Here is a 22,493-nt window from a genome sequence, read left to right on the forward strand (position 1 = left end):
AGGACTGTAAAAAAATAAAGATTAAAAATGCACTCTGAGCTGACCCAGAAATGAACCCACACACCTATGGCCATTTGATATTTGACAAAGGAGCTAAAACCATCAGTGGTAAGAAGATAGTATTTTCAATAAATGGTGCTGTTTCAACTGGTGGTCAGCATGGAGAAGAATGGCCTAGTGCAAGTGGATCAAGGACCTCCACATAAAACCAGATACACTCAAACTAATAGAAGAGAGAATGGGGAAGAACCTCGAATACAAAGACAATGGGAAAAATTTCCTGAACAGAACACCAATGGCTTAGGCTCTAAGATGAAGACTCAACAAACCTCATACAATTGTAAAGATTCTGTAAGGCACGGGATACTGCATGTGAAGCTCACCGAGATGGCGATCCGGGCGCTGGAGACTTACCGGAGCCATAAGAATTTAATTCCTTTTCAACCTTCAATTCAGTTCCAAGGACTCCAAGGGCTTATGAAAATTCCCAAAAATGATCACTTCAGTGAAGTCCACAACTTTAACTTCTACTTGTCAAATGTGGGGAGAGATAGCCCTCAGGGCAGACTGCATCCCGCAAACACTCTCTAGCTCTGGAGCCTCTCAGCTCAATTTCCTGGGATTTATACAAGATAAAATTACAGTGTGTGCAACAAACGATTCCTGTCAAATGACTCGAGAAACAATGACCCAGGCAGAGGAGGAATCCCGTAGTCGAAGCACAAAAGTTATCAAACCCGGTGGACCATATGTAGGGAAAAGAGTGCAAATTCGTAAAGCACCTCAAGCGATCTCGGACACAGTGCCTAAGAGGAAAAGGTCAACGCCCATGAGCCCTGCAAATACAATTCGAAAGATTCAAGGTGGCAGCAGTGTTTGTCAGAGGCCATACAGAGATAGGGTCATTCACTCACTGGTGCTAAAAGCTTACAAGAAACCCGATCTGCTTGCCCTGCAGAAAGATGGTGTCAATCAAAAAGACAAGAACTCCTTTGGAGCAATTCTCCAACAGGTGGCCAATCTGAATCCTAAGGATCTCTCCTATGCTTTAAAGGATTATGTATTTAAGGAGTTCCAGAGAGACTGGCCAGGTTACAGTGAGACAGACAGACAGACAGACATTGGATTCGGTGCTCTCTAGTAAACTAAATCCACCTCAGAATGCTGGCACTGGCCTGTCAGGGTCTCCCATGTGTTCCAGCAAGGGCACTGCCTCATCTCCTCAGAAACGACCTTTGGGTTCAGATTTCATTGATCTTTTAATGAACAAAAAAGCTCGAATATCTCACCTGACAGAGTCCCACCAACATTAAATGGCCATTTGAATCCCACCAGTGAAAAATCTTGTGCAGCTGCTGCCGTCCCCACCCCCTCGCCACGGCCTCCAACCCACCGGCCTGTCTCCAATCCTCCCCAGACTGTAAATTCCAACTCCAATTCCCCTAGCATTCCAGAAGGCCGGGGGACTCAAGACCTACCTGTTGAAAGTTTTAGTCAAAATGGTAGCATCTTTGAGGACCAGCAAGACAAATATACCTCAAGGACTTGTCTGGAAACATTACCCCCGGCTCAGCTCTGCTAAAGTGTCCAAAACCCATGGAAGAAGAGCATCCAGTGTCTCACAAAAGAAGTCCAAAAAGAAGTCTAAAAATACAAGGAAAAGGACCAAATAAAGAAACATGACATTGAGACAGTGGAGGAAAAGGAGAAAGACCGTCAGAGAGAAGAAACTGCCAAGCTGAGTAATGACAGTCCAAATGCCAATGAAGGAGTTAAAAAAGGGTGCACAGCCCCCGTGGAGCCTTCTTCAACAGTTGAACTCCCAGGTTATTTGATAAAATATATTACTATTGTTTCTTATGAGCAACGCCAGAATTATAAGGATGATTTCAATGCTGAATATGATGAATACAGAGCTTTGCATGCCAGGATGGAGACTGTAGCCAGGAGATTTATTAAACTGGATGCACAACGAAAACGCCTTTCTCCAGGTTCAAAAGAGTATCAGAATGTTCATGAAGAGGTCTTACAAGAATATCAGAAGATCAAGCAATCCAGTCCCAATTACCATGAAAAAAAATACAGATGCAAGTATCTTCATAACAAGCTGGCTCACATCAAAAGACTAATAGGTGAATTTGACCAACAGCAAGCAGAGTCATGGCGCTAGAGCTCTGCTTGGACCAGAAGATGTGAATAAATTTAACGCTTAGTTATTTAAAATTCCAGATGAGTTGCTCTAGAGTCTAAAAGATGAAACTTTGCTTGTTCAAGTTTCAGTATTAGTAAACTTGAGTTACTTTTTTTCTCTCTCCATTTTACTGTGCTTCCCTGAATTTTGAAGCTGCTTTTTTTCTGGTCCTCTCCCTGACCCCCGACCCTGAACTTGTTAATAGAAGCAAATTTTTAGAGATTGGAGATCCAGCATCTATACTTCAAATAAATTTTCCTTGAAAACTTGTGTTTGTCATTAAAGATGATTTTTGTTAGATATCAGGGACGCAAAATCCACACTTAAAAGAATTGTGTGTGTTTAAAACAAGAAAAAACAGTAATGTGCAAGGTGAAAAGCTTTTGGATAAACATAAGCCTATTTTCTGACCTTTCTTAATGCAAACTCTTTGCCTTAAATGGTGGAATAATTTAAAATTTGCACAAAGTACAAAAAAATCAAAACATTGTTTGTGGAGGTTTGAAAATTAGAAAGTTGTGTAAATGTGTGTAGTTTTCTATGCACTTATGTATACATGCATACATACATGCATATATACATACATACATACATACATACATACATACATTCATTCATACATACATGCATACATACATACATTCATACATACATACATACATACATACATTCATACATACACACATACATAACATACATACATTCATACATACATACATAAATACATACATACATACATACATAAGGGCTGTCTGGCTCTAGTGTTAAATCTGCCCTACAAGTTAAACCCCCATTGCAATGGCTGCCTTAAGGTGTTTGCTAGTTGTGTACATCATGTGGTTAATCAGTAGCTACACTGCTTCCCAGTGATTACAGCCCCGGGAAGCACACTGTTGCCTACCAGCATCAGAACATGTGTGTTCTGCTTGTACGTCTGCAGAGCTGCTGTGGATGTGAACTGTGTGAAGGTTAAAAAGCTGCTACTCTCAGTAGGCCGGACACTCAGGTTAAAGAGCTGACGAGTGTTGCAGTAGCTTCTTGGTGTGTGTGTGTTTGTTTGCTTGTTTGTTTGTTTCTGTCAAATTGCTACTTCTATTATGGAAGACAAAGGCATTTCCATTTCAACAGTTTGTCAGCTTTATAAATGTTGGGCAAAAAATGATATGTTATATAAATGAAGCAGATCTTATAGTTTTGGGGCAAAATGACAAAGATAAATGTGTAGGTAACCTATTTATATACTGCTATAAAGTATTTTTTGAAGAGAGATATGAAAAGAAGATATTACTTACATATATTTAAAGATTTTTTTTCATCCTGGATACCAGGATTATAAAAAAAAGAGTAGATATATTTTACCATAACATACTATGATTCATCAAATAGCACAAACTTTCATTTCCTGGAGTTTATCTGTTAATGTTGATTTAAACTATCACTTGTCTTTTCATGTGGAAACATAAGTTATGTGGTCAATCTATAAGGATTTTGAAATGAAGTTGATTCTGATTGTCTTGCATCGTTTCAAAGCGCTGCCGGTTGAAAAGGGAAGCATTATGTTTACAAATCTGTTTTGAAATGTTTGCCAAAATTTTGGTAGTATTTTTAATAAAAATGTTTGCCTTCAGCATCCAAAAAAAGAAAATATCACTCTGAGTGAGGCAACCGAATTACAAAAACAAACAAACAAAACAAAACTAAAGACCAAACACCCATGGTATGCACTCACTGATAAATGGATATTAACCCATTAGCCTGGAATACCCAAGATAGAATTCACAGACCCCAAGAAGCTCAAGAAGAAGGATGACCAAAGTGCAGATACTTCAGTCCCTTTTAGTAGGGGGAACAAAAATATTCACAAGAGGAAATATGAAGACAAAGTTTGGAGCACAGACTGAAGAAAAGTCATCCCGAGACTGTCCAACCTGGGGATCAAGCCCATATATAGCCACCAAACCCATACAACATTGCTGATGCCAAAAAGTGCAGCTGACAGGAGCCTGATATAGCTGTCTCCTAAGAGGCTCTGCCAGATCATGACAAATACAGAGGCGGATGCTCACAGCCAATTATGGACCTGAGAATGGGATCCTTGATAGAGGAGTTAGGTAAAAAATTGAAGGAGCTGAAGGCGTTTGTAACCCCATATGAACAACAATACCAACCAACCAGAGCTCCCAGGGACTAAACTACCTTCCAAAGAGTACACGTGGATGAACCCATGGCTCCAGCTGCATATGTAGCAGAGGATGGCCTTGAGGAGCACCAGTGGGAGGAGAAGCCCTTGGTCCTGCCCAGTGTAGGGGAATGTAGGGCAGAGAGGCAGGAAGGGGTGGGTGGGTGAACTCCCTCACAGAAGCAGGAGGAAGGGGCATGGGGAAGGTGTATGGAGAGTAAACCAGGAAAGAGGATAAAATTTGAAATGTGAATAAAAATATTCAATAATTTTTTTTAAAAAAGATTAAATATAATTTGTAAAAAGACTTCATAAAAAGAAAGAAATAACTAGAAAAGATCTTCTTGAATGATAAGATCATATTGAATGGTATAACTCAAACTCAGAAAGCCAAATGTCATGCTTCTCTTTCACTGGAGGTTCCTAACACCTGGTGTCGGTATATTTTTGGAGTAACCTAGAAGCCAGAAAAGTAAAACAGGACCATTGCCAGAGCTAAGGTATGGGGGAGCAATGCATAGAGGAATGAAAAGCTACAAGTGATCTGAGGAAAAAATAGACTCTAATTAAGGAGAAGAGAGCGATAAATATAGGAGAGAGGAGTCCAAACTAACAAGAAGGATGTCTAAGAATATCATAAAGTATACTATTAACTACCTACTGAAAATAACTATAAAACGTGGAAGTCGGGGTATAAATAAAGTTTCCCATTTGAGCTAAAGTACTCCCTGAAAGACACAAAGACCATCAGACACCAACACCAGTTGTGAGAAAGCCTCTTTAAGTTGCTTGTAGGGCTGCCCATGAGGCTCCAAAAATATCACAGGCCACTGCTATTGCCCTTGGTTCCCCGCCCCCCGCGAGAGGTGGAAGTCCCTATTTCCGAAGACACCATGTACTTCAGACGAAAGGCCCAGTATCCTGAGCTAGAACTCACTTGAAAGCCTTGCCCCTGAGGACCAGTTTTCATGGTACCAGAATGTGGTACCCATTTCCAAAAGAGGGAAGTAAACAACAATCCTACTAAGCTATGATGCTTATGAACCACATCAATAACCATCAAAGCAGGATGATTCTAAGGATGCAGTAGTAGCACACATAATTTAGTGGTAACCAACAGCTCTGTAATTGTACTTAAGACCCACTCAATAAGATGAAGTTTATACCTGGTACTAGTAGCAGGAGAATCTACAGTCACTAATTTACTTAACCGGCATAATCAGTAACAATCATTTATAAACACTTATACTTCCAGATAAGGATAGTCTTTATCCTCTCCAAGGAAAACTCTCTTTGTAAGAGACAGAGACCACTACAGAAAATGACAACCAATCAAAATTCAGAGTTGTAGCTCCCATTCCCAACAGATACATCTACAAAATACTCTTGCATGTAAGGCTCAAGGATCATTACAGAAGAGGGGGCAGAAAGATTTTGAGAGCAAGAAGATCAGGCAATTTGCGGTAAGATTGTGTATCCTAGTAACAGCAGAAGCCACACCTATAAAGATTCTACAGTATAACTGTCCAAACATGAGCTGAAAAAGGATGACATCAGTAGACATGCTAAAGCAGATGGGGAGGTTTAACCATACACTGTGAACTACAGGCAACTAAGGAATGCTGGATGTGGGAGAAGCAGTTTTCACTAGAAAGGAGCACACCAATTGGTTATCCAATACCAAATAGTCAGCCCTGAAAACATACATACAAGTAACATTCTACAGACTAAGCAGGTTATATTTAGAAATGTATATGTACATACATACATCCATGAAACAACAATTAATGAAAACGTAAAAGAATTAACTAAATTTAAACAGTGGTTTCTTTATCATGGCTAATGGCTTGCTCACTGGGGCTTGTTTCAAGACCTCAACCTCACTCTGCCTACAGCTATGTCAGAAACTCTTTAAATTCAAACCGGTTTTTTGCCTTGCTAAACTGGACTTTAAAAAAAATTTTGCCTCAGTTAAAAACCCCTTAGGTACCTTCTCTAGTTTTCCATCTTAAGACACCAGGCATAGCAGTGCACATCTGTAATCCCAGAACATGGGAAGTGCAGACAGGAGAGTTTGAAAATCAAGGTCACTGGTAGCCAGCCTCATAGCATTTTGAAGGCCTGACTGGGCTACACCAGACCCTATGCTCCTTCTTCCTGACCCAATCCCCAAAAAAGCAAAAGAAAAGAAAAAAAATCAAGAGAATGTGGAGGAGGAATAGGAAGTGGAAGACCACACACACACACACACACACACACACACACACCTCTGTAAAGCCTCACCCCACCCTACTCCACCCTTCCCTACCCTACTCTACCCATCTGCTGTGTGTCTGATGAACTTCAGTTTATTTTTTGGCCCCTTTGCTAACATTTTTGCGCAATGTACATGTGCATACCCTTGTATGGGGCTCCGTAGTCATGTGCAGTCTGAAAAGAATTCAGTTACTGTTACTGGTGGGTAAACATTTGCTTTTTTATTAAAAATATTTATTTTTTATGTATGTGATTACACTATTACTATCTTCAGACACACCAGAAAAGGACATCAGATCCCATTACAGATGGTTGTGAGGCACCATGTGGTTGCTGGGAATTGAACTCAGGACTCTGGAAGAGCAGTCAGTGCTCTTAACCACTGAGACATCTCTCCAGCCCTGTGTAAGTGTTTCTTGTCTCTTAGTTTATTAAGGGACCAAAATTAGAGGTCAATTCTGTACTTAGGAAGGTAGAATATGCTGTATCTTAGGCTGCCAGATATCAGTCATTTTTTTTAAAATATAAAAGACAAAACTGGGAAATTGTTAAAAATCAGAGGGGTGTGTGTGTGTGTGTGTGTGTGTGTGTGTGTGTGTGTGTGTGTGAAAGAGAGGGGGCATGCAAGATGAATATGGAAGACCATAGAGCTTGGAGAGGGAAGAGGGGAGAGAGAAGAAGGGAGACAGAAGAGGAGTGAGAGGGAAGAGGAGAGATGGAGAGGGAGAGAGAGAGAGAGAGAGAGAGAGAGAGAGAGAGAGAGAGAGAGAGAGAGAGAGAGAGAGAGAGAGAGAGAGAGAGAGAGATTGAGAGAGAGAGAGACAGAGAGAGAGAGAGAAGAGGGAAGAGGGAACCGGGAAGAGGGAGAGAGAGACCATACAAGATGAATATAGAAGATCATAGATATGTGTTGAATACAGCAGGGCAGATTCCATAAAGTTTAAAATCATCCAAAGTTCCATGTGTTCCTTCATGTTAGTATGCATGAAATAGCAAAAAGTCAAGGAGACACCAATGCTGACATTTAGCTTTTGGTTTTCACTACTAGGCCCGCATGTTAAGTTGAATAATGGCCGTACTGAAGATTCTCAGATCTGAATCTTTGTGCCAATGAATCTCTCCTCTTATATCACAAAAAAATTTGCAGATGTGATTAAGGATCTTAAAATAGAGAGACTGTCCAGATAGTCCCAATAGGACCAGCATAATCACAAGGTTTCTTATAAGACACAAGAGGAGCAAAATGAAGAGAGGGCACTGCATTGTAATAATGGAATCCCAAGCCCTGGAGCCTCCAGATTACTGCCAGCATCTCAATTTAACTCTGTAAGACTCACTTTGAATTTGTGAAATGCAGAACCATGACATAATAAATGTGTATTATGTTAAGCTACCAAGTTTGTGGTCCTTTGTTACAGTGACAATAGACCACTTGATGAAGCCCTTAAAGTGACTGTCACAGCAAAGGTAGTCAGGAGCTTGTGGGAACAGATGACTTGTTCTCATTAACTGCCCCTAGCCTGTGAATTTGCTCCATCTCTGGATGGACCTACCTAACATATATACACTCAGGTTTTCTCAACACAATCTAGAATCTGGGCCCATTCACTGCTAACTGCATCCTTGAGCACACTGAAGAATTTCACATCTTCCTACCCTATTGTTAGATGTTTCATGTGGTTATAAGGGTATATGATAGAAGATGACCATATACACTGGGCAAAGTAATCATCTCTATTTATTTCAAAATGTAAACTAAGACCATTGATACATCTTTAGTGTGGGCTTTTGCCAAGGATACAGTTTGCCAGCATGGATGTTGATCTTATTGAGGGTTCTTTCTATTCAGCTCCACATAGGTCCCTTAAATAAAACCCCAGGATGATATGGGTCTAGCTTGAGATGCCAAATACTACTAGCTGTATGTTTCTTGAATTTCCTCAGTCCAAAATAATCTAGGGTAGCTTAAAGATATCTAAAATTGTCCCAGAATAATGGACTGTCTAAAATAAACACAATTCTGGTTTGCAAACTATAAAAGTTACATAGATCTCTGTCTCTACCACAAAAACCTTGCCAAACTTCCTTACCTTCCCAATTTTCCATAGCTCTATGTTAAAGCAGCTTTTACAGGTTTTTTTTTCTCCCTTGCCCTTTCTATCCCACTACTATTATTGCCCATGAATTTTCTTTCTTGCCTCTTATTCAGATAAACACAACAGAGTCAGAGGACCAAGCAGTTCTAACAAGAAAAGAATCTACCTCAACAAATAGGGCATAGAAAGGGTTATGGCCACTAGGTAGAAACATATAGATGCCACTATTAAAAGAAAAAAAGCCACCACTTGTCGGTGCAGGTAACACCTCTTTGCTAATTTGGGTTTTTGGGTTTTTTTTGTTTGTTTGTTTGCTTGTTTTGTCTTGTTTTCTAAGCATAATAATGGTCCTAAATGTGTCAGAATTTCCATCAGAAATGAACAAGATTTGGCCAGTAGATGGCGCACCCTTAAAAGAAATTCACACCACCCTCTTGGCACAGGGTCTGGGAGATAGAGAGCCACTGCTGTTGATGATTTTAAGAAAAGGGGAAGAAAGGAGAGGGGGGAGGACTAAAGAAGAAAAAGAGGAGGAGCAAAGTAATGAAATAATGAAAGAACAAAAAGAAAAGCAAAGCAAAGAAAAAAAGAAGAGAAAAGAGAGAAAAGAAAAAAGTATAACACAAAGGTAGGAGTATATCTGGGAGGAGTTAGAGGGAGAGGAGAGCATATTGATCAAAATATTTTATATGAAATTCTCAAAAAGATCCAAAGGCAGAAAGGGGCTGTGCAGAAGAGATGTGGCAAGAGACTAGTGTATTGGACTCTGTAGTCTATAGGACAAATGGAATGTAACATTTCATACTTCTCGACAGTGCTTCTGTAATTAGCTTTTACTTCATTGTCTTCTGTAGGCAGTTCACTGACTTGTTGCATATGGTGATGCTCTTGGAGTTTTGAGACTACATCCTAATAATTTCCCTTACCCTCAGTTAGTAGTAACCTGTGTCTTTTTGGAGCACTGAACAGAGCCCCAGTTAATGGATTGCTTGGCTTCTCTAATTACATGTGTGCTCAATGAGGCAGTCCATGCATGCTTGGTTCACTACTTAGTCCTACATAGTGGCTAACTACATAGTGGCTAACCTAGCACACAGGTGTTGAGTATTATGTTGAGTGACTTCAAGAAATCCAAGGTCACATCTACTTTAATTCTAAAAGGTTGATGGAGAGTATCTATGGTAAAGTCTTGCCTGCATTATTAAACCATTACCGTGAACCCTGCAAAGTTAGCACTGTGAGTGGCTGTCTAGGAATATTTTAACAAATGATTCCAAATTGTTGCTATAGACTTGTTAGGGTTTTCATTAGTGTGCTGTTCTGTGGATCCTCTCTCATTTTTAGGGTTCTTTTCAAACTTGGTGTTTCCTCTATAAAAAGAATAATGCAGAAACAAAGCCTTCCTTTTAATAAGGACATGTGCATAGAGATGGTGCCACTCTATACAAAGTTCAAGTCCACAATGGTTTATACTTGACAAAGCCATTTTCTGTGTTCTGTGGAATTAGATACCTTCCTGCATCCTGGATGCCCCAGCTGGTGGGAAGAAAGGCTGATCCCAATTTCTCATTAGGACTTGAGAATCACAGTTGTAGATTCTTATGAATTGTTCCTGGACCTGTCTTGTCTGTAGTCTTAACAACCTTTCCACCTTCCCATCCAAATGTGCTGAGTTTTTAGTTGCCACTGCATTGCATGCTGACTGTCCTCTGCACAAACCTGCCTTCCTCATCCTCTTTTGTATGCTGTCTCTAGCAAACTTTCTGCTCTGACCCAGTGTCTCAGTCTATTCGTAGGAAATCCCAAGTGATGAGAAGTAGTGCTAGCAACAAAAACGTATTAATCGCATAATGTGAAGAAAATCCCTAGAAGATATCAAGCACAGGATTGTCTTTCCACAGATGGGCAAATTGAGGCAGAGAACCCAAATGATCTGCTCAAGGCATCATAAAGTAAGTGAGAAAACTCGTCAGAATCCACACCTGCAGCCCAGTCAGGCCTACTATAGTATTATAGCATCTGATCTACTCCCAGTCAACCTTCATAACATAAAATCAAACGCAGTGTCAAGTATTTGGAATCTCATATCAAGTGCTTTTTAAAAGTTCATCCTCTGTAGACTTCTGGCTATGAGAAGCCATCTGAATCTTCTGATAGAATATTAGCCAAAACAGAGAAGCCTATTTGAATGAAGGGTTATATTGCATTTTATTAAGAACAACAATGAAACTTAACATACAGACAGTATCTTACTTCAGTGACAAATCATATACATATGCATATGCCCATATGTCGCTCTAGGGCCAATCTTAGACATGGAACATTAGGTGCCAAGTTCACAACCATCAAATAAAACATAGTTCACAGTCCTTCAGTAAAGTTTATTTTTTAGTGTAATATGAGAACATATTTAACAGCTATAACAAAAGGTGTACTTTTTAAAAACCAATTTTCATTCTAACTATGCCAATTCACCTTCAGATCTATGAAAGGAATTATCAATCTGTTGAAATGACGATAGTTTCTCTGCTTCAAAGAAAAGAGTTAACTTTGTGGTAGACAACCTCACATACAGTGTTTCTCAACTCTCATTACATGTCTAAGCACATCTGTACTGGAAATCATTTTAATACCAAACTTTATCTTAATAGGATTGATATCATTCAGATAGATTAATTGGTTTTCTAAGAAGCAGAGGCAGGTAACTGCTCTCTGCAAACTCAAGAGGTTTTCAATATTCAGCAGTTCAATGTCAACAATCTGAATACTTTTAGACCTCTTGCCAATTGAGGCTTTTAAATCACTACAAGAAAAGTCCGGACTAAGTTAAACAGCTGTTGAAGATTAGTGCTGAGAGTTCTCACTACAGTTTGATATGAATTGAGGCATCTCCTTATGGACTGGAGAATATCTAAGACATCACTGAATCTTTTAAGTTAGTTAAAATACTTTTGAATTACAAGGTAGAGCAGGATAGAAAAATCTAGATCTTTGTTCTCAGAATGGGCAAAACTTTAAAGACCTTAAGTCCTCACATCAGCATCTAGGGGCTTAAATTCACATTTAGGATAAAGCTAGTATAATAAACTTGGGTTGGCCAGCATATGCTGACATAGCTCTTCTTAAATAAAAAATATGTTTACATTCTTTTTTTTTTTTTTAAAGAAGTGCTTTGTGAAACCTTTGGGAAGTTTCTTTAATTGACAAGTGTTTCAGATGGGAAAGAGAAAAGATAGGCACTATTCTGGACCCACCACACTCCTAATAAAGAGAACCCATTCTGGGTATACAAAATCATTCAATTTAATGTCTGTTATAAAACCTAATAATTAAAACGAGTCATGTTATCACATAGAGCCCTAATTTAATTTATGTATTTGACTGTATCAACAAATAACAATAGAGAAAATTTCATATGTCCCTTGGCACTTGAGAGGAAATGGTCTACTACCAACCAACACAAATATTTAACCATCTTCAAGACACAGGTATGCTTAGTGAGCTAATACTATGATCAGACAGCGATGGTCCACATTAAAATAATGCTCTTTCCTTAAAACAGTACAGAATGTTACTGACAAGGATCAATGCATGTCTAGATACAGTCCAGAAAAGAAAGTGCCTATTGTAGTGTGTATCACATGGAACTAGTCAATGAGGTTACCTAGGGAACACTTCAGCCACTATTTTCCTCTGTACACCTTGGACACAAAAGTCACGGTAAGTCAAGTATTTTATTTCTGAAACCATTAGCTACTTTCCATTAAAGGCAAAAAGAAATAAAAGCAGAACCCAGGAATTACTCCTCATAAGCACTTCACTTTTTGAAATTAAGCACTCAACATTTTATTCTCTCTACCAACACAAATTAGTCTAACAAACAGGATGAAACTTGTTCTTTTGGAAATTAGCTAGGTGATTCTTTGGATTGTTATCACTTTACAAAGACCGAAATTAAACTGATGAAGGTTAAATCAAGTGCACTTAAATGGCCCAAACCACAAGCTGTATTTCATCCACACTTTCCTTTACATGCTGATTGTGTTAAGGGTGATCAAGCAGGAGGCCTGAGGGTAAAAACTTCAGGATTGGAGCTGTTTAATCTTGTACAATACAAAGCAGAGAAGAGCCACAGAAGTAGAAAACCCAGTGATCTTGAGCAGACCAGGCACGGAAGGCAGGTTCCTCTCTAAGAAGGTGTGGGTGATTTCAATGGCTGGAACATCCTAAATAGATGAACATAGATCATTAATAGAAGTTCTTGCTGTATCTAGAAGAAACAAAGCCTTTATGTAGTAGTATGTATTTCTATCCCAAGACAGTTGCATCTATAGCAAAAGCAGAGGCTGATTGGAGGACAGTGCATTTTTTATGTGCTGTAGTCAATCTATAGAGATGAAGTAGGCAAACTTACCTTGGACTCAGGCTCTTGAACCCATATATCCTTCTTTGAAACTTTTCCTAGAGCATTCAAGACCTGAAAGAATAGAGACTACAGCATTATACTTTGATATTATATACTTTTTACAGTTTCAAAATCATATAAAACATTGATGAACCCATAGGCAGGTAGCAGAGAAATGCATACACAGACTTTCAGTGTCAATGGATAAAGAAAATTTGTTATTCACATACAATGGAACATTATTCAGCTCTATGTAAGAATGAAATCCTGTCGGTGTGACAACATGGACGAGCTTAGAGGACAACAAACCATAAATAAAACCTGCCATGCCTAGAAAGACAAACAATACGTGCTATCCACTGTATGCAGAAGGCAAATAAGAGAAAACAACAGAGGGCACCCAAAGCTAAGTGAGGTACCAGGGAGAAAGGCTACTGAGACTGGGATAATAAAGATAAAAATATAATTCGTTTGGAGGAATAAATTCTAACATTCTATAGCAGTACAGGGCCACTAAAGATAATCGTAATTTACTTGGTAATTCCAAAGAGCCAGAAGAAATGATTTGAATATTTCAAAGAAATAATACATGTCTGATGTGAGGAGATGCTGATTATCTTGATTTGATCATTGTATACCACACACAGGCGTCAAAATATTTGTATGCTCCACAGATGTGCACAACTGTGTCGATGAAATAGCCCAAATATCTAGTTTTTTTCTGTATATTTATATAAAGATAAAATAAAAACAGAAAGATGAGATGACAAAAATGCTCCCACAGGGCTGGAACTATAGCTCTCTGGAATGGCCCATGACTCTCATGCGTGATGCCTTCAGTTCAATTCCCAGTACTGCTGCCCATGATGAAATAACAACTGAAACAGTATACCTTAGATTTCCACCTTACCTCTCTAGCTGCTCGTTCTCCAGCTTCAACTGCTCCTTCCATATAGCCACTCCACTGTGTTGCTGTCTCTGTGCCTGCAAAGTAAATCCTGCCTACTGGCTGGCGAATCACCCTTCCAGAAAAAAAGGAGATCCCACAGTTACATGGGTATGTGCTGAGTGGAAACTAGCCAATCACTCCCTAACTTCATCTACTCCCGAGAAGGAAGGGAGACTAACCAAGGACCAAAAGCCAGTGTGTCTCATCCCAAAGTAAAATGCAGTTTTTTGTTTCCATGTACGAGGATCTGAACCTGGGGGAAGCAGACTAAGTTTATTCACTAAAGACGATGCTGACCTATTTTCAGCCAGCTAGTCAGCCAATGAGAATATGAATTCAAATCCTCAGTAACATCTCACAATTATATTTCCTATTGTAGCCCATTTTATTCATTATATTGTCTTCTATTCAAGATAAATACATCCACAGATTCGGGCCATAAAACATTTTTAGGACATCAAAAGAGACTGTAACAGCAAGGAGGAAGATGCTGACAGTCATTACTAGCAGAAGAAACAGCTCAGGAAGTCTATGAGTAAGTAGTCCTAAAATAATATAATCTGTAAGTTTCGCAGAACATTTAGGGGGATTCGCTAAGGGCGAACAAATAGGTTCTTCCTATAAGAAAATTCTGATACACAGAGCCAATGGGCAACTCTCTTTCCTAACCTTCTAGGTGTTATCTTTGCCATGCTTGTGGTTCCCCTAAACTGCACATCCCAGACAAAACCCTTCATCTCAACACACTGGCATTCCTTTTTCCAGTTCAAGAATTTCGTGCCTCATTTCCCCTCGATTCTATTTATACCATCTAGACCTGTACCGAGAGTCCAGAACTAGATTCGTTGATCAGTCTTATCACTACTAACAGTAGCTGTTTCATCCTGTTAAGGAAGAACAAGGCAAACAGCAATCTTGAAAGTACAGGTAAACAAGTGCTGCTTCTTTCTCTATGGACAGATGTAACCAGATGCTAACATTCCAGATTTGGTCCTCTAGAAACTTGAGGAAGGTGTGCTGTGGCCAGATAAGACACAATTTAGTGATGAAGCCACTTCTCCCTGACCCCACAGTAGTAACTATACCCAGATGGGAAGAATAATGAAGAAACTGTGAATGCCTAGTAGAATTCTATCATTTTAGGCTTCTTCCTGTGTTCTACCTCTTGAAACTGAGAAACTGGGATCCTAGATCCAATGCCTGTAAGGCAAAGAAATAATGTACGTGAAACAAGGTTTTTCTAAGTAGAGGTAGACTCCCAGGCCATGCAGATCTCATATCCTGCTACCTCAGCTGTATACATTGAGAAATCTTCCCTCTGAAGAGAAATATCTGATGCTCCTCTGTTGACAAAACATATGTATTGGACACGTGCAGCCAGGGTCCTTCTGTGTAGACTAATACCAGAGTATAATGTAGCCCTGTGAGACTAAATGTTGAGGAAAGCTCAAAAGGCTTCCTGATAGACAATGTGGTTCCCTCATCTCCCATGTGCAGCTGACAACTACATCCCACCTAGTACACTGCTACTGCTCTTTGTGTTAAAATCCATTTTCCTGGAGACATCTACTGAGTTACCAGCTGAATATTCTTCTGGGAACTACAAAGAATAACACTACCTATTTCCACAGTTCATATTGAATGTAGACTGTCTGAATGTGTGGCAGTCCCGGATGATTTGGTGCACTGATTAGGTAGTACCTTCCATACTGGGTCATGATACCGGGAGGGAAGTAGGCTGTGTAGCAGCCCCCAGAGTACTGCTCCTCACACCAGTTCTTCTCTTCATAATGGACCGGCTGTAGTGCAATGGGGAGGAAATTCCAAAAGAAAACAAAAATGGAACTGTTAGCTCTAACAGTGAAGGCCTGTACATATTTTATTAACAAAAAGTTTTATTTACAGTATAAAGTGGACATGGAACTCAGTGGTACACATGTGCCAGGCCTGAAATCTGAGCTCCATCACAAGGAAAATAAATAAGAAAGGAAGAAAGGAAGGAAGGGAAAGGAGAGGAGTAGAAGGGGGTGAGAGGGAAAGAAACCAGTTTGGAGATGAAGCTGTGTGGTAGAGCACTTTCCTAAGCATGCCAAGGACTCCAAGGTCAACCCCCAATATTGCAAGATAAAAAAGAGTACATTGTACAACAAAGACACTGATTTTTTTTTACCCTCTCTCTTAAGGGAGTCAAGAAATATCCCAATACTTAGGAGAGAGGATATTTTCACTCATACAGATCCTAAAGATTAGAGCTAAGTCTCTGGAAAACCCTACAACAATAAGATTTGGAAAGTTTTTTTCCAATACTCTGTAAATTGGACCGTTTTCCAATTTACACAGGTATTGCTGACAAGGGTAGGGTTGGGGGGACAAGAAAAAGAGAAGCACAATGCATAATTTCAGAATACTCTCCTTAAACTAAAAATTCATATACTAAAAATATTCCTTAAAAAATAATTAGGATGCAAGTAGTCCCTGATGAACATGAGAGTCTTCCAAGACTTCCCCACCACATTTGAAATGTCTATTATTTGCACATTTCAAACAACAGTCCACAGACAAAGTCCTCAGCTATTGGTGGTCTCTTCAGAAACATGTGTTGTCACTGCTTTCAGAAGCAGTGTAAAAACCCTGGAAGTGCTAAATGAGATACAAATTAAATCTCCTTGTGGTAAAATGAACTAGTATGCCTTTGACTTAGGCAAAGCTTAAGTCTGGTGTGTCAAATATATATCATGGTGCCTTCAGCAATGCATGATGACAAACCTGGGGTTTTGATTTATAGCAATCACTGATAAATGTCAAAAGCACAGGATCTCTGTCCTGCAGACCAATCTCCATGATCCATGATATGATTGTGGCTCCAAGTCTCTTACTAAGGTTGAATACCTATTATCTAGTGAGCACTTAAAAAGCCCAAAGTAATGCCATATCACAAATCCCATGTACTAATACTAGTGTTTAATGCCTTTGGATTGCTGAATGTAATCCTCTAAATAAGCACACCTCTTTCTATTCTCTGCTTAAGACTTCCACAAAACCAGAACTTGCTTTAATTTACCAATTTAAGACAAAAGAAAGAGTCTGAGAATTCTTACATATAAAGCTTCTTGAGATCCCAGAACTTTGGCATACAGCTCACAGATTTTCCTCTTCCTACAGAAAAGAATAAAAACATTAAATAAATCATAATTGATGGACATATAATAAAGGCATTCTGTTCTAGGGTACTTGATAGTGACTTTAAAGAGAAATAAAATTTAATGGCCTTCTATAACAATAAAACAAATAGTCTATTAATTTCTGAACTCACCTTACATGATTTAGTGGATTTCTGTATGCCGATTAACATCATATGCTTTAACATGGTAACTTAGAGAGGAATCAACAGAATTTTCCTGTTTTAAATTGGTCACACTATGTATAGCCCAGAACTGCTCTTCACATGAGGGTAGTTTTAAACTTGTGATTTCCTTGCCTCAGCTTCATGAGCACTGGCATTATATATATAAAAGTATATTTTACCATGCCTGCCTAATATCTTCTTGAAAGAAGATACAAGTTAAACTCACAACTATTTCTGGTAAAAATTTTAAGTTACTCATCTTCTAAATTAATGTTTCTATATCAATTATTGATTATATACTATTTACATTTATTCTTTTCAGGTTTTAGATAGATTAAACATGTAAAACTAGCTCTGAAATATTTGTGAAAGGGTAATGAGCAACAAAAAAAACTGTATGAAAATGAGGTAAAAGATGTAATTCAAATCCATAAAACAAGCATTAAGACCAGATGAGACAAATGGTTAAAAGTATAAGTGTGTGAGTGTACATGCAGGTGAAAGAATCAAGCTTAGTAGTAATAAAATACAAATATAAAAATATACAAATTTGTGTCACCAATTTCACTGGAAAATATTTTTAAAACACATTTCCTCAAAATAGTGTAGAAGAAAATGTAAGCGTATCATTCTTGTCATTGTAATTATTACTATTGCTATAACTCTTAGAACTATCACATAAGTACAAAAAGTTAAGTCAAGAAGGGTTGAGATTATAAATGTTACCTATTGCTATGCAAGGCTTTAAAGGAGACAATTGTCACTCATGAATGATATCACATAGTATAAAGTGGATATGTTAATTCTAGGACCTTTAGAAAATGCTTGATTAAAAGCTTTAACATACAGGAAGAAGTTTCAAGACTACTATGTACTTTCTTTCTCTGTCCAATCTAAATTCTCCATTGAAAAGATGACGCCAAAGCTCAGTGAGCTGGAGACTCATTCACTACCATTCAGTTAAGCAATGGAAAGGTTAACTTTTACTATTCTGAGCATTTTGTCTATAGTAGATGCTCAGTATGTATTACTTAAATTTTATGCTCAGTCCAGTATGGCATTCTTTTTCCTATGCCACAAAAAGATGACACGCTATTATGTTACAAAACCTTCTAAGCAGTAATTCAGACACTTGTAGAAAATTAAGAATATTGCCAAGACACGTAAGAATATTTCTGTAGTGGGAGGTTCTGTGTCAACTTGACACAAGCTAGAGTCATCAGAGAGGAAGGAGCCTCAGTTGAGGAAATACTTCATGAGTTCCAGCTGTAAGACATTTTCTTAACTAGTGATCAATGGAGAAGAACCCAGTCTATGGTGTGTGGAGCCACTTCTGGGCTTGTGATCCAGGTTCTATAAGAAAGCAAGCTGAGGAAGCAATTGGGAACAAGCAGTGGGGAGCAAGACAGTAAGCAGCACTCCTCCATGGCCTCTGGAGCAGTTCCTACCTCCAGGGTCCTACCCTACTTGAGTTCCCATCCTAGCTTCCTTTGATAATGAAAAGCATTATGGAGTGTATGCCAAATAAACCCTTTCTACAGAGTTGTTTTTGGTTATGGTGTCCTGTCATGGCAATAAATACTCTAAGATAAATGCCAATCAGTATTCTAAAAAGCTTAATGTATTTAACTTATTTTCTGGACAATAATAAAACCTTTACTAAAGTAGAGCTAAACTTAAAAATTAACCTTTATTATAGTTTAACTTTTAATCACAAATAATAAAAACATAATAAAATGTGTTATTTAATGCATTTAATACTATTAAATGAGCCAAAGACAAGATTTACAAGTATAGCAGAAAACTATCTTTCCATTTCTTTTTCCTCATTGAAATTAAAACTTTTTTGTATGAGGGACAGGGATGAACACTACACTTCACATATGCAAAACATGTGCTTTGCCACTGAGATCAATTCTCTACTCAGAGCAATACATGTAGATTACTTAGGTTCAAAAATTAGTAGAATATATTTTAAATTTTAGCCAAAGAAGGTACCATGTAAGTTATCTTGTAGTTGTATCTCTTTTATACATACACTATATAAACCTGTCTATTCAGCATCAATCATCCATTTATCACCTGAGCAGGTAGTCAAATCTATAAATCCTAAGTCTCTACTTCAGATTTATTGAATCATATTCTACAAAGCTCCTTCTGTCTGTGCACTGAGATGACCCTATGCAACAGCTCCTTGTACCAAGACCCTGCTAAGAGAGAGCTGCTCCCCCAGTACTGCTGACACACAGGCTTAAGGGAGGGTTAAGCTACTATCAGAATCAGTAAGTCAAGCTAACACCAGAGATAAGCAGATGATGAGAAGCAAGTCCAAGAACCGAAGCAACAGAAACCAAGGCCACTAAGCATCATCAGAACCCAGTTCCTCCACCAGAGCAAATCCTGGAGACTTTAACACACCAGAAAAGCGGGATAATGATTTAAAATCACAACTCATGTTGATGTTAGAGGACTTTAAGAAGGTCATAAATAACTCCCTTAAAGAAATACAGAACAACACAGGTAAACAGAGATAGAAGTCCTTAAAGAGGAAACACAAAAATCACAAATATCCATAGAGAATTAAAGGAAAATACAAACAAAAAAAGGTGAAGGAATTGAACAAAACAATCCAGGATATAAAAATTAAAATAGAAAAGAACAAAGAAATAATAAAGGGAGACAACCCTGGGGATCAAAAACCTAGGAAGAAGATCAGAAGTCTTAGATGCAAGCATCACCAACAGAGTACAAGAAATAGAAGAAAGAACCTCAGGGGCAGAAGATCTCATAGAAAACAATGACACAACAGTCAAAGAAAATGCACAATGCAAAAAGTTTATAACCCAAAACATTCCAGGAAATCCTGGACACAGTGAGAGGATCAACCCTGAGGGAAACAGGTATAGAAGAGAAGGAAGATTCCCAACTTAAAGGGCCAGTAAATATCTTCAAAAAATAATAGGAGAAAACTTACCTAACCTAAAGAAAGAGATGAACATAAACACACAAGAAGCGTACAGAACCCCAAATACATTGGACCAAAAAAGAAATCCCTCCTGTCACATAATAGTCAAGACACCAAATGCACAAAACAAAGAAAGAACAGTAAGAGCAGTAAGGAAAAACTGTCAAGAAAAATATAAAGGCAGAACTACCAGAAGTACACAGACTTCTTGATAGTTTCCAAAGCCAAAAAAATCTTGGACAGATGTCATATAGACCCTAAAAGAACACAAATTCGAGCCCAATCTACTATACCCAGCAAAACTCTCAATTACTACAGATGGAGAAACTAAGATATTCCATGACAAAACTAAACTAACACAATATCTTTCTATAAATCCAGGACTACAAATGATAATAAATGGAAAACTTCAACACAAGGAGGGAAGCTACACCCTAGAAAAGGCAAGAAGATAATTTTCTTTTAACTAACCCAAAAGAAGTCAGCCACACAAACATAATTCTACCTTTAACAACAACAACAACAACAACAAAACAGGAAACAGCAATCATTGGTCCCTAATACCTCTCAACATTAATGGACACAATTTGCCAATAAGAAGACATAGACTAACAAGACTGCATATATGAAGAGACCCAGCATTTTGCTGAATACAGTAAATACACCTCAGTGAAAAAGACAGAGACTACCACAGAGGAAAAGGCTGGAAAACAATTTTCCAAGCAAATGGTGCAAGAAACAAGCTTGAGTAGTCAATCTAAAATCGAATAAAATAAACTTTTAACCAAAAGTTTTCAAAAAGGATAAAGAAGAACACTTCATACTCCTCAAATGAAAAACTCAACAGGATGAAATCTCAATTCTGAATATCCATGATTCAAAAGCAAGGGCACCTACATTCATAAAAGAAACCTCATTAAAGCACAAATCACACATTGCACCTCACACAATAATAATGGAAGACTTCAACACCCCACTCTCATCAATGGACAGATAATAAATGCAGAAAATGAACAGAAACACAGTGAAACAAACCAAACTTATCAACCAGATGGATTTAACAGACATCTATGGAACATTTCATCCTAAAACAAAAGAATATTCATTATTCTCAGCACCTCATGGTACCATCTCCAAAAGTGACCATATAATCAGTCAAAAGCCAGACACAACTGATACAAGAAGATTGAGATATTCCCATGCATCCTCTTAGATCACCATGAACTAAGACTGGTTTTCAATAACATCAAAAAGAACAGCGAGACCACATACACATGGAAGCTGAACAATGCTCTACTCAATGATATATTGGTCATGGAATAAATGAAGACAGAAATTAAAGAATTTTTAGCATTTGATGAAAATGAAGGCACAACATACACAAACCTATGTGGGACACAATAAAAGCAGTGCTAAGAGGAAAATACATAGATTAAAATTTTCCAAACAAAGAAAGCCCAGGATCAGATTTTTTTCTGCAGAATTCTTAAGACCTAAAAGCAATACTCTTCAAACTATTTCACAAAATAGGGACAGAAGGAACATTACCCAATTTCTTCTAAGAAGAAACCATAATTACACTTATATCTAAACCACACAAAGACAAAACAAAGAAAAAGAAAACTTCAGACAAATTTCCCTTATGAATATTGATGCAAAACTCAATAAAATTCTGGCAAACCGAATCCAAGAGCACATCATAATGGATCATTCACCATTACCAAGTAGGCTTCATCCCAGGCATGCAGGAGTGGATCAATATACAGAAATCAATCAATGTTATCCACTTGGTGAACAATTTCATATAAAAAGACTACATGATCCTCTCACTAGATGCTAAGAAAGCATTGACAAAATTCAACACCCCTTCATGTTAAAAGTCTTGGAAAGATCAGTAATTCAAGGCCCATACCTAAATATATTAAAAGCAATATACAGCAAACTGGTAGCCAACATCAAACTAAATGGTGAGAAACTTTAAGCAATACTATTAAAATCAGAAACTAGAAAAGGCTGCCCACTCTCTCCCTACCTATTCAATACCATACTGGAAGTCCTAGCCAGATCAATTAGAAAACAAAAGGATGCCAAAGGGATACAAATTGG

The 22,493-nt window shown here is 38.2% G+C and overlaps 1 protein-coding gene and 1 pseudogene across 2 annotated transcripts in view; one reads left to right on the forward strand and one right to left on the reverse strand.

The window, feature by feature from the left end:
- The first annotated feature begins 312 nt into the window (after positions 1-312).
- Positions 313-2,170, forward strand: LOC308415842 (RNA polymerase II elongation factor ELL2-like; annotated as a pseudogene). Its single transcript has one exon. The product of its transcript is annotated as an RNA polymerase II elongation factor ELL2-like (transcript).
- An 8,798-nt stretch (positions 2,171-10,968) lies between these two features.
- The window catches only part of MAOA (monoamine oxidase A), a 58,365-nt gene continuing 46,840 nt past the window's right edge, over positions 10,969-22,493 (reverse strand). The window contains exons 11-15 of the mRNA XM_080909918.1: positions 17,175-17,232; positions 15,778-15,875; positions 14,038-14,149; positions 13,137-13,199; positions 10,969-12,948 (exon numbers count right to left, since the gene is read on the reverse strand). Coding sequence (XP_080766044.1) covers positions 12,805-12,948; positions 13,137-13,199; positions 14,038-14,149; positions 15,778-15,875; positions 17,175-17,232 — 475 coding nt within the window. The 3' untranslated portion in view covers positions 10,969-12,804. The remainder of the gene's footprint in view (positions 12,949-13,136; positions 13,200-14,037; positions 14,150-15,777; positions 15,876-17,174; positions 17,233-22,493) is intronic.

This window comes from Micromys minutus (assembly GCF_963924665.1).
Source record: "Micromys minutus genome assembly, chromosome: X".
In the NCBI taxonomy this organism is placed as follows: domain Eukaryota; kingdom Metazoa; phylum Chordata; class Mammalia; order Rodentia; family Muridae; genus Micromys; species Micromys minutus.